The sequence below is a fragment of the Macaca fascicularis genome, chromosome 11, assembly GCF_037993035.2.
Source record: "Macaca fascicularis isolate 582-1 chromosome 11, T2T-MFA8v1.1".
NCBI lineage: Eukaryota > Metazoa > Chordata > Mammalia > Primates > Cercopithecidae > Macaca > Macaca fascicularis.
In genome coordinates, this window is record NC_088385.1 from 20,871,878 (window position 1) to 20,884,165 (window position 12,288).

Here is a 12,288-nt window from a genome sequence, read left to right on the forward strand (position 1 = left end):
TATCATGTTAATGCCCAGAAGAGCTATAACTTTACAATCAGGTGGACAGGATGACTTGGCCTTCAGATATCCACTTGACTCTTTTCTGGCCATCTCTCCTTAGGTAACTGACTCACGATAACAGTGGCCATGGTGGCAGAGATGGAAGCAATGCATGGGTCCACAATATGGACTTTCCGTCAATGTGGCTGATTGAGCACATCACTTCTAAGTATCCAACCAGTCAGTTTCCGAAATAAAACCTCCACGCTGGGTATGGCACCATTTCTTAGGTTGCTGGGAGAGTGGATAACAAGCTGCAGGTTAAATGCTAGCATCTAGATTTTGCTGTTTCAGGATCCTGTGATCTGCAGTGATATGGGACAGCACAGTTCAGTGGTAGCATCCACTGATGCTAAACAAGGGAGTGGATCTACTGTTAACTCTCACCCAGAGAGCAGAGTCACCACTAAGCTTTTCAGAGTTGTCTGTGCCTACTCATCAGTGCATCCTACTTCCTGAGTAAAGGAAGTTCCCCTGAATTCTCCCAGGGATGGTAGTCAAACACTGGGTTCTTGGGACTAATTTAATATAGTAACCCTAAACTCCTTCACGTCTTTATAAACATTCTAAACCAATTTTGTACACTACCACATAAGTTTCTGTTTTCCCACTACTTTTACTTTAGTATATCGTCAAGGTCAGACTTCTAACGAACAGCAAATCTATTCAGACCAGCTCTAGGTGTCACTCTTACAATGTTGCACTGTGGCTCCTGGTGAGTGAGCTTAATATTGTTTCACCCCTCTCCAAGGTCACTCTAACACTCCCTATTAAAGGACTTCACCCACCTTGGTCCCCAGGGTCTTGACAACACTTATTAGTCAAGTATGTACATGTAGCATTGTGTGTTGTCATAATTTCCTGTGCCTGAGACCTAACCTTGATTTGTCAGCAATTTGGCCAAAATTAAGCCTTGGATCTCAACTTGAAAGACATCTTTCGTCAAAGGTCCACAAGGGCTGTGGCAGTGGTACCATGGTCTAGGAGGTAGACACTTGTCTTCGGAAAGAAACAGTAATTAGAATAACCTGAGAAGAACCAAAATGTTTGTACCTAATCCACAAATACTTATTTCAGGGCAACAAAGACTTTAAGGTTATAAATTCCCCAACAAGTTTTTACTTCTGTCTGTCCTATGATGTATGAATTTCTAAATGTTTCGATCTGAAAAGGACCTTAGCTCTATAAATTAACATATCTGTGACAATGACCCTTGCTAACATAGCGTGATACATGAAAATGAAGAAGGGTAGACTTTTTCATCAGATCAACTACAGAATATATATACTCTTGGGGAAGGAATTTGCTTAAGGCCTAAGTTTTATTACAAAATATGCATAATACTATGTAAGCTACTGAATTATTGTAAAGACACCTTTAAATCAAATGCATGTAATTCTATTAAATAAATCAAGAACTTTCATAGATTGATAAACTAAGCTCTGTAATCTATTAACTGTATGAATATAAGTACCCATTTCATTCAAAAGAACTGTGTAAAATAAAGGTAAACCACAAACTATGGCATGGTCATTTAATAAATTCACATAAGCAGAGTATATTTGTCAAGGCAAACTGGATAGCTGTCCACCAGTAGGTTAGGGTGAGTACAATGTTGTACAATAAATGAAAGGTTCTGTGTGAAGGAGAGTGAACAGGATACAACAAACAAAAAGGCAAACTACATGTTTGAAAACATAGCTGTGGTTCATAGTCATTTCATGTCTACTAAACAGATTTCCTTCTCTTTCCAAATACATTATTGATCAATTTGGCCATTGATTTAGATCCACTGGGTCGTCTCTTTTCTTTGAGTTTGAAGTTTATCAGGATGTCCTTGATAATTCTGATAAACATCATTTCCACTTCCAGAGACTGCTCTGCTGCAGACAGTTCACAGAATTGGCATCGGTTATCCAGTGCCAGCTTTTGCCCTTCTTCCCAGCCAACCTCTCGCACATGACAAAGATCTCGTTTGTTGCCAACCAAAAACATTGCTGATTCCACAGCTCTGAAAGAGAGATACACAATTTTTAGCAAGACTGTTTTAACAACTTTTTTAAAAAAACAGATTTATAGCCAAAGGATTATAAATCAAAGAAAAAATAGTGTGTATGTGTGTTACTTATGGTCATGTGTGTGTATTGTTACACATAGCTCCAATTACTTAAAATCATTTTAGATAAAATGTAAATAGCACAGAAGCAACAAGGCTCTTTTTTTTTTTTTTTTTTGAGACGGAGGCTCACTCTGTTGCCCAGGCTGGAGTGCAGTGGCCGAATCTCAGCTCACTGCAAGCTCCGCCTCCCGGGTTCACGCCCTTCTCCTGCCTCAGCCTCCCGAGTAGCTGGGACTACAGGCACCCGCCACCTCACCCAGCTAGTTTTTTGTATTTTTTTTGGTAGAGACGGGGTTTCACCGTGTTAGCCAGGATGGTCTTGATCTTCTGACCTCGTGATCTGCCCGTCTCGGCCTCCCAAAGTGCTGGGATTACAGGCTTGAGCCACCCCGCCCGGCCCCGCAACAAGGCTCTTAAAGCACAGGATTTGAAGTAACATGGACCTATTACTGAATTCTGGTGCTGTCTACTAACCAAAGTATGATTGTTATCTTTCCCACTTTCAATTTCCTTTAATGTAAAAATGTGGTACATATTCATTATGGAATATTATGCAGCCATAAAAACGAATGAGAGCGGGCATGTGCAGTGGTTCATGCCTGTAATCCGAGCACTCTGGGAGGCTGAGGCAGGCCGATCACGAGGTCAGGAGATTGAGACCATCCTGGCTAATACAGTGAAACCCCACCTCTACTAAAAATACAAAAAATAGCTGGGCATGGTGGTGGGCGCCTGTAGTCCCAGCTACTCGGGAGGCTGAGGCAGGAGAATCTCTTGAACCCGGGAGGCGGAGGTTGCAGTGAGCCAAGATCATGCCACTGCTCTCCAGCCTGGGTGACAGAGTGAGGCTATTGTCTCAAAAAAAAGAGCATGTCCTTTGCAGGGACATGGATGGAGCTGGAGGCCCTTATCTCTAGTAAACTGACACCATAACAGAAAATCAAATACTGCATGTCCTCACTCATAAGTGAGACCTAAATGATGAGAACATATGGAGACACAGAGGGGAATAACACATAATGGTGCCTATTGGAAGGTCGAGGGTGGGAGGAGGAAGAGGATCAGGAAAAATTAATGGGTTCTAGGCTTCATACCTGGGTGATGAAATAATCTGTACAATAAACCTCCATGACACAAGTTTACCTGTGTAAAAAACCTGCACATCTACCCCGAACCTAAATTCAAAGTTTCAAAAATGGTGAAATAATCCTCACACAGAATTCTCAGAGATTAAATCTCATGGAGACTGTATACATTAAATGATGTATATAAAAATACCTAACACAGGCCCAGGCAATGAAAGATCCTGACGAAGTGTTATTTTTCATGTTCCTTATCAATTGCAAGGGAAGAGCTAGCAAATGTCTCTTTACTTATACAGTTACTATAATTGAACAGTCAATTTAGATAAAATTTTCATAAGCAAAAATATTCAATATTTATTGCTGTTTCGCTCCACTAATAGCCATTATAACATGCTCCCGAGAAAACTGTATAATCTCATGAACTTGCCCAATTCTCCTGTTTAAGAAATGTGTCTTTGTTAAGATAAAATGTATCTGTAAACATCAATATATCCTCCTTGGTTATAATGAAACAACACAAAAATAGAGTTTGAGTTGAAGAATATATTAAAATCACTAGGCTTTAAAAGGCATAGAACACTGCAAAGATATCTACTATAAGGAAAAAAAATGGGTGCACACAGTCAGTCTTCAACTCTTACTGGCCCCAATTCCACTAAAAGTTGGTGTCATTCAAATGACAATGTGTGGTGAACTTTTAAAAATGCTACTAAGGTCTTTTTTTAGTCTAGTTTATAAAATTATTGAAAAGGGTAAATGAGGAAGGATATATACATAGGTTTTCAAGGGTGGGCCACAAATATCAGATATAATTTAATGAAATAGTGATATATTTTGCTTTCCTAGTCTTTTTACAGATTGAGAACTGAAAACATTCAAAGAATTATTTAGTCAATAAATTAGAAATATTTCCTGAAAAATGTCCAATACAAATGTTTATACTTTCAGTATGTTTTTAAGTGTTCTTGAGTGATTACTTTGAAGAAATGTCAGAATTTTATTTCTGTCCGTTATCTACATCATGATGCTTAAATATAAGATATTTAATGATTGAAACAATGGAGTTCTAAAATATCAGTAATATTATAGGAAATAAGAGCTATGAGGCACCTTAGTAAAATCTCATCTGTTTCTCCTATCCTGCTGCCACCAGTTAAATAATTAGAAAAATGAGCTCTAGAGATTAAAGTGGCTTACTTAGGCCGAATCAAAGGAAAGCAAGAATGTACATCATCTAACTCCAGGGAAATACTTTATCAATTATTATCCCATGATTTCTTTATAGTGGACATTTAAAATAGATACTAAAAGTACATATACCAATTCTCAGTAGTATTGTGCTTTTTTTACTTACCAGATTAGAATACTATTTAGATTCTAAGGGCTAAATTGGCTAAAAGCACGAAGACTCTTTTACAATCAGAACGTTGAGCAAAAGTACTTTAAATGGAAAAGGCCAAAATGACTGAAAAATGGGGAAAACTTAAATTGGAAACTCAGATGCTTAAACTTTTATCTACTAATGAAACAATAGCTTAAGGCACAATCATGTTTTCATAGTTCCTTGTGTCAAGACAAGAATAAGGAATTGTTGATCAGCCCTTTAGCAGGTAAAATGGAGAAAAATGTATTCTCATATTTAGAATTTGTAAACAGTTTGATTATTCCGTCTATTTTGCTTTGATAGATTGAACAACTCAGTGACTAGGAATTGGATTTCACGGGATGCCAAACGTAATAAATCTGAATTTATTTAGTATCCTTAACATTTTTGTGAGAATGGAAAGAAAAGGTTGGAAAGAGAACTATCTTATATACAAAGGACCATTATTTTGCAAGTGAGTGTCATGTTAACAATAGAAGCTGTCTTGTAAAATAGCCATTTACTCAGGGCGAGTAACTGTTTATGGCAGCCAGGATATAAAGCATTCTCATCTTATTCCTTTTACTACATGTGTAACTCCTGTGGAATGGGAAGGTGAATTGTTCAGGGCTGTTAAATTTTGTAATTGGAAGGCTGTATTAAACCCTTCCTAATGATGCTTACGGCTATATGATGATTTACTAAAAAGAAAGGAGAAAGGAATGAAAAATACCTTCCTTACCTTTTACAATGACTAGTCTGTGGCTCCCGGATTCTGTAGATCAGTGCTTTCGCGAAAGCAAATGAAGACCTATCACTGATGTCATACACAATAACAAACCCATCTGCCCAGTGAAGCTCACTTGTGAGGGAGAATTTTGCTTTCTGTGTCTGAAAATAAACCAAGTACATTAAGAGTGGTTGGGATCTAATACCTGTGTTTTTATACTTTAAACAGTCAACTAATGGAGACCCACTTCAGCTGGAAGATACATCAGTATGTTAAATACTGATATTTTCTAAAATATAGTTCTTTATTACTCATTGTCCTTAATTAAAAGTGATTAAATGTAAAACAGAACTATAATAAAGTTATATCTATCTAATTTTATAACTTTTCTAGAAGAAAACATCTCCACTTTTTCAGAAAATTTGATGAGCTACAATAATCGTCTTTTGAACTAATACCCACATATTTGTTGTGAATGTATATCATTTATCTGTTAGTGAATGGAATATCTATTGATTTCTGGTACTAGATTTAAATCAATAAAAATCAAAAATATTATAAAGGTTTAGCTAAAATATTTAAGGTATATTTTTATTTACCCTAAATGATCTGTGTCATATAGTTGTTTTGAAGTCCTGAATAAATGGCCATTTTTCTCTTATTTGTATAATCCCATTTTAACTGTTTTCCCATATGAATAGACAAGGAGGTTTGTACTGAAAATCTATTTTATGTATTATGTTTTATTGACAACTGGTTAGTTATAAGTGCAACTTAGTTGAAAATAAAAAGTGAATTGATAAGCCACTTAACTATTATCTTCTGGCAGTGACACTGTGACCTGATAGAAATATAGAAACAGCCTAATGTTGCAATTTTAAAGATATTTGTGGTATAATTTTTGACATGAACTTAGAGATGACAGGTAATGGAATTGACAACACAAGAAAATAATCTCTTAAATTTTTTATAATTAAAATGAGAAGAAACTTTGGTTTTAACACTGCAACTTTTCACTTTTTTCACTTACCGCCATATAATCTTCAAAATCATGATTGTTAAAAAATCAATCAATCAATCAATATAAAAGGTGTTTTGTTTTACTTACTTGAGAACAAGGGTCATATATTTCCAGATTTAGTTGTTTCCTTTCCAAACACAAGTGCTTGTTATAGATAGATTCTGCGAAAATATTGCATATTCACTGTCAGTATGAAAATACTCTGAATGTGAACTCATATCTGAATCAGAGTCTGATAAATTCAACCACTCACATGTTAGTGGAATCGTATTGTGCCCTTTTTATATTGCTGGTGACCGAAAGCATGTATTTGTTGTATTTACTCAGATATGTGTTTTTGTTTTTGTTTTTTTGGAGACAGAGTCTCGCTCTGTCACCCAGGCTGGAGTGCAGTGGGGCAATCTCGGGTCACTACAAGCTCTGCCACCCAGGTTCATGCCACTCTCCTGCCTCAGCCTCCCGAGTAGCTAGGACCACAGTCGTGTGGCACTGCGCCCAACTAATTTTTTTTTTTTTTTTTTTTTTGTATTTTTAGTAGAGACGGGGTTTCACCGTGTTAGCCAGGATGGTCTCAATCTCTTGACATCGTGATCCCCCCACCTCGGCCTCCCAAAGTGCTGGGACTACACGCGTGAGCCACTGCGCCTGGCCGATATGTTTCTTACAAATGAATCTCACCACTATCTATATTCACCTACATACCTTTTTGCTCATATATTTATATTCCATCCTATTACTGTGCGTGGAACATCTATGTTCCTATCTAAAGTAAACCCATTCACTCTCAGCTAGTGATTTCTCCTCACCCGCTGAGAGACATGGCTTCAGCAATTCTACTTCCCTCTTATATATCATAATTTTTTCCTCTTTACCATATCATTAGCCACATCTTACAAACATGAAAAATTTCTTCTAGCTTAAATGTATTATGGCTTAATGGTTAATTCTCTATCTTGATTTTATTTGCCTTATTGGTAGCATTAACGCAGTTGATCATTCCTGCCTCCTTAAAGTACCTCCTTTACATGACCTTCAAGGCAAGACTGTCTCCAGTTTTTGTTTGTTTTTTAATTCCTTGTTGTTCTGTCTTAATCTTTTTTGTTCACCTCTCCCTGTCCCCACTGACTTCTCGCATCTCAAACATGGATCCAGTTCATAGATTTCTTCTCGTCTTACATTCTTTTTCAGATCTCTTCTAGTCCCAAGCTGTCACATGCCAATTATTTCTCATGAACCCAACTTATGTCTGAAGCCCATACCTCATCCCTGAACTCTGGACACAAATAACTTACTATTGGACATCTCCATTTAGATACTTGATAGATATCTCAATCTTTTGTTTGTTTGTTTGTTTGTTTTTGTTTTTTGTTTTTGAGACGGAGTCTCGCTCTGTCGCCCAGGCTGGAGTGCAGTGGCCGGATCTGAGCTCACTGCAAGCTCCGCCTCCCGGGTTCACGCCATTCTCCTGTCTCAGCCTCCCCAGTAGCTGGGACTGCAGACGCCCGTCACCTCGCCCGGCTAGTTTTTGGTATTTTTTAGTAGAGACGGGGTTTCACCGTGTTAGCCAGGATGGTCTTGATCTCCTGACCTCGTGATCCGCCCGTCTCGGCCTCCCAAAGTGCTGGGATTACATGATATCTCAATCTTAACACACCTCAAGCTGAACCCCTGATATCCCTGCAAAGGCTGCATCTTCTACAATTTTCCATTTTGTTAAATGGCATATCTATAACTGCAGTTTCTCAGGTAAAAAAAAAAGGATTATCCTTGATTATTTGTCTTACGTCACATATTTATTCTAAAATTTATTCTAAAATTCTTTTAGTCTACGTTCAAAATATATTTTGAATTTGTCTGTATCTCACCATCTCCATTGTTAACAATATAGTCTAGACCACCATCATTAATTGCCTAATTTATCACAAAGCCTCCTAAGTCATCGTTTCCATCCTTCCTCTAACACCCTTCCTGTTTCTAGTGTATTCTCAACACAAGTGGGCCGGGCGCGGTGGCTCAAGCCTGTAATCCCAGCACTTTGGGAGGCCGAGACGGGTGGATCACGAGGTCAGGAGATCGAGACCATCCTGGCTAACACGGTGAAACCCCGTCTCTACTGAAAAAAAAAAAAAAATACAAAAAAATTAGCCGGGCGAGGTGGCAGGAGCCTGTAGTCCCAGCTACTCGGGAGGCTGAGGCAGGAGAATGGCGTGAACCCAGGAGGCGGAGCTTGCAGTGAGCCGAGATCGCGCCACTGCACTCCAGCCTGGGCGACAGAGCGAGACTCCGTCTCAAAAAAAAAAAAAAGAAGAAGTAAAAGTGAACCTTGTAGCCAGATCACATCAATTATCTGATCAAATTCTCTTAGAGGATTAGGGTTGACTTCTTACCTCCTACCAGGTTATATTTAATGAAATTTGTTACAGTTTCATGAAACCTTAAATTATGTTTTCAGCCAGGTTCTTCTAAACTTTATAGGTTTATTCTTGACTCCAAACCACATTATTTCCTTCTAGTCAATTAAAATTATTCACTCTCAAATCTCAAAAACTGCCAGCAAGTGTCATCAATTCTCACATTTTTAGAATTGTATTATTTCCCCTTCTAGTTTTAATATACAAAGTGGAGTCATTTTTGCTAGTTTGCCCTCTGAGTTAATGAGCTTTTGATCATTTGGTTGGCTTTTCAAAAATGCCTCTAGGTCTCTTATTTTTCATTGAGATGTAACAGCCAGAAATGTGTAAACATTTCATTAGTTTATACAACTATACTATATCAAAGTTTACGTTGAGAGTTTTTGTTGTTATTTGGATGGTGTATCATTCTGTGTTTGTTTTATTTTTTAGTTCTGGGACATTTTCTCATGCCCGAGTCCTAACTTGTATGTTATGTTGACGTTTTTGACTGATGTCATTGCCCTCAAAAATGAAACAACAGGAATTTTTCTTTTTATGTTTTCAACTTTCTATAATCAGTTTTCAGGCTTTTGCCCTAAAATGTTCATAATGTCATATGGACTGAAATACCATGTTGAATTCATGTAGGGAAAAACACAATGTAATATATTAAAGCTATTTTCTGAGATACTCCGATTATGCTACTTCATGATTGAATGCTAAAGATTTTTGTTTGTTTCTCATGGAAAAACACACTTGCAATCATAAATTCCCTTAGTCTAAGTAATAATCAACAAAAACATTCTTCTTTCTCTCAATTTTTATATTTTCTGTAATCTGCCATCCTCATTTAAAAAAAAAAATCTCCTCAACTCATTTCTTCAATGAGGTAAGATACTAGCACCATCATATTTAATTGGTGAGCCAAAAACATGCTCAAAATTATGGCAAGATTTCTCACTTTTTATGTTGTACTGTTTCCCATATATTATGCTAATTCTAGTCAAACAAATTTACAGAAGAGTTCATGAAATAATCTTAAAATTATATCAAAATGCCCTGTTATGTGTTTTAAATGTTTCTACATTTATATAAATGACTTAGATAATATGATGTTTAATCAAGGCATAATTTTCCTATTTTCTTATGGTTTTATAATAAAAATAAACTTTATTCCTTTGTTGTGGTTTCAGTATTAATTTTCTTATTTTTTAAAGAATGTTGATTTAATTTCAAAGTTGTTTTATACCTCACAAGAAATATTCAGTTGCATGTTCTACAATAGTTTGAAGAGAGGATCTTAGTTTTAATGTTTTTCCAGTTCCAGACTTTGAAACCAGTCTTAACATCAAATTGGGTGAATTTTACCATAAAAGAACATTTAATTCAAGTTCCTATTTTGGCATTTCTAATCAGAATATGTGAATAAACAAACAGTTTTATATGCATAAAAATGGTACAGTCTATCAAAATGCATCTCTGTACTTAAGTGGGATTTAATTATGATGTTAAAAATTTTAAGGTAAAAATGTCTAGAGTAGTGACTTACCAAAATTAGAAGCATATTCTCCAATGAATCGCTTAGTAAGAAACCTCACTGTAAGAGCTGCAAAGCAAACAATCTAGATTTAAGGCTGTTATATTTTATGAAACAGAAAATTTGGTTATGTGCATGAGGTTTTAGTTCTTAAATAAAAAATATTCAAGAATTAATAAAGACTTTAAAGTTTTACCAAATTCTGTTCTAAATAGTAGTTCACAATATTTCCATGGTACAAACAAATGATTAGAAAGCTGGAAAGGAAGTGATCTTAAAGCGCTGCACATCTAAATCACTATGCAGTTAATTCATTACCGCAAAAACATAAGGCCACTTACCTTTTGTAACAGAAACAGATTTCTCATATTTAAGATGCAAGAAGTTTGACATCTGTTTATTTTCTCTATCAAATTCAGTCTGGCTTCAAAGTACTAGATGTAATAGTCACAAGGACACTACCAAGTATTTGCAGTTATTTAAGGATGTAAGGACCTACAAATCCAGGAAATAGAAAAAGAACCTCTGGTATCCGTTCACCATGTCACAGCTCCTGGGTTTGGCCAGTTAAGATGTCATGATTCTTTAGGCTCAAGTGGCCCTATTGGTAGCATCCTACTATTATAATGTGACCAAGACCAAAGTAAAATACAACAAAACAAAAGCATGACTTCCAAAGTTAGGGCACATTATTTCTCAGTTCCAGGACATCCACCAAGCCATGCCCCGCAAAGTTCTTTCATCTCAGTAATGCTATATTTAAAATATAATCCACAAATCTCCAAACATCTCCCTACCCTAGTTTCAGAAAAGATGAGTTCTATCAAGGCCATTGTTTGGCAACTAGTGGGTATGAGGGCAGGTGTGTTGAAGGGAGAAGTAGGTAGGATAGTGATGTAGAAATTTCCTGTTATTCCTATGAATTGTAAACATCAGTAGAATAATATACAAAGTAAAATTTCGGGTATTTATCTTGCTATACCTGCCTATATATTCTATAAACATAGTTACTTGCCCATAAAAATGGAAACTCCTAATGAAAAACAATGTGCCTATCATCCCAGTGAGATGTTATTATAGATGTATTTTCATATATATGAAATATATATAAAATACATGGTTAATGGTTAACATGTCAGTTTCTCGCTCTTTCTATACTCTATTATAACATAGAAGACATCACCACTCACCAGATTTGCCCGTTCCTTCACCACCCAAGACAGCAAGTTTCACATCATTCATCTTGCTTTTCTGCTCCTTGGTCAGTACTGTCTTCTGGAACTATGCTGCCCTGTGACAAGCTTTTTTTTAAACTTCCTTTTTATTGCTGCTCTCATTTCTCTAAGAACAACTCCACCCCATATTCCCACCAGCCAACAATAACTTTAAAAATGTTTTCCTAGAGTAGTTTTCAACTCAGTTTTCGTATAACATATTTTTAAAAAACTAGAGTTACTCTTTAGACCTAAAGGGTTATAAAGAAAATATGTATATATTTATAACAGAACCTTAGCTTACAATTCTCTATTTTTGTGTACCTGGAATCTACCTTCTCCTAGGACCTAAAAAAAAAAAAAAAAAGTATAGAGGATGGGTAAACATCTCTTGTGAATTTACTTTGATTGTATTGGTTTGTTTTATTAGTATCTGAGCCTATATCTGCTAGGGTTTCTTCTGTGAAAGAAAAAGGGAAATCTGTTCATTCAATCATAAAAACAGCACAACTATCTAGGATTTAGAAGTTTAGGTTTGATTCCAATAAAAATACATATCTAGACCATGTTTGTGAATCATAAGAGATTCTCAAGAAGCAAAACTGGGCACTACAGAGTTTTAACTTATCCAATGTCTTATTTAATAAGTAATTTCTCCTTTAAAAAATGTTTTGTCAATAGACAACAGCAATATTTCTGGAGAAAAATAAAGCAATGTCATTTGTTAGAAAATAAATAAATATAAACCTGTCACATTTCCTTCTGTAGTACATTGAAATTAGAA

At 36.1% G+C, this 12,288-nt stretch overlaps 1 protein-coding gene across 2 annotated transcripts; it reads right to left on the reverse strand.

Moving 5' to 3' along the window:
* Window positions 1-1,562: 1,562 nt before the first annotated feature.
* Window positions 1,563-11,585, reverse strand: RERGL (RERG like). Of its 2 annotated transcripts, XM_005570264.5 has the most exons (6): window positions 11,481-11,585; window positions 10,632-10,785; window positions 10,303-10,359; window positions 6,448-6,521; window positions 5,352-5,500; window positions 1,563-2,053 (listed from the first exon to the last, which is right to left on the reverse strand). In XM_005570264.5, the coding sequence occupies exons 2-6, from the start codon at window positions 10,681-10,683 to the stop codon at window positions 1,771-1,773; spliced, it is 615 nt and encodes a 204-aa protein (XP_005570321.1). In that variant the 5' UTR covers window positions 10,684-10,785; window positions 11,481-11,585; the 3' UTR covers window positions 1,563-1,770. The 2 variants fall into 2 exon arrangements, with proteins under 2 accessions (XP_005570321.1, XP_045220732.1); XM_045364797.3 differs by lacking the exon at window positions 10,632-10,785.
* Between the last annotated feature and the right edge of the window lie 703 nt (window positions 11,586-12,288).

Excerpts from the sequence above, each read along its gene's own strand:
- RERGL (XM_045364797.3), bottom strand. The coding sequence starts at position 11,532 with ATGAATGATGTGAAACTTGCTGTCTTGGGTGGTGAAGGAACGGGCAAA. Across the intron at positions 10,360-11,480 it reads TGAAGGAACGGGCAAATCTG|CTCTTACAGTGAGGTTTCTT; the intron begins GTGAGTGGTGAT and ends TTTGCTTTGCAG. Across the intron at positions 6,522-10,302 it reads AGAATATGCTTCTAATTTTG|AATCTATCTATAACAAGCAC; the intron begins GTAAGTCACTAC and ends ATATTTTCGCAG.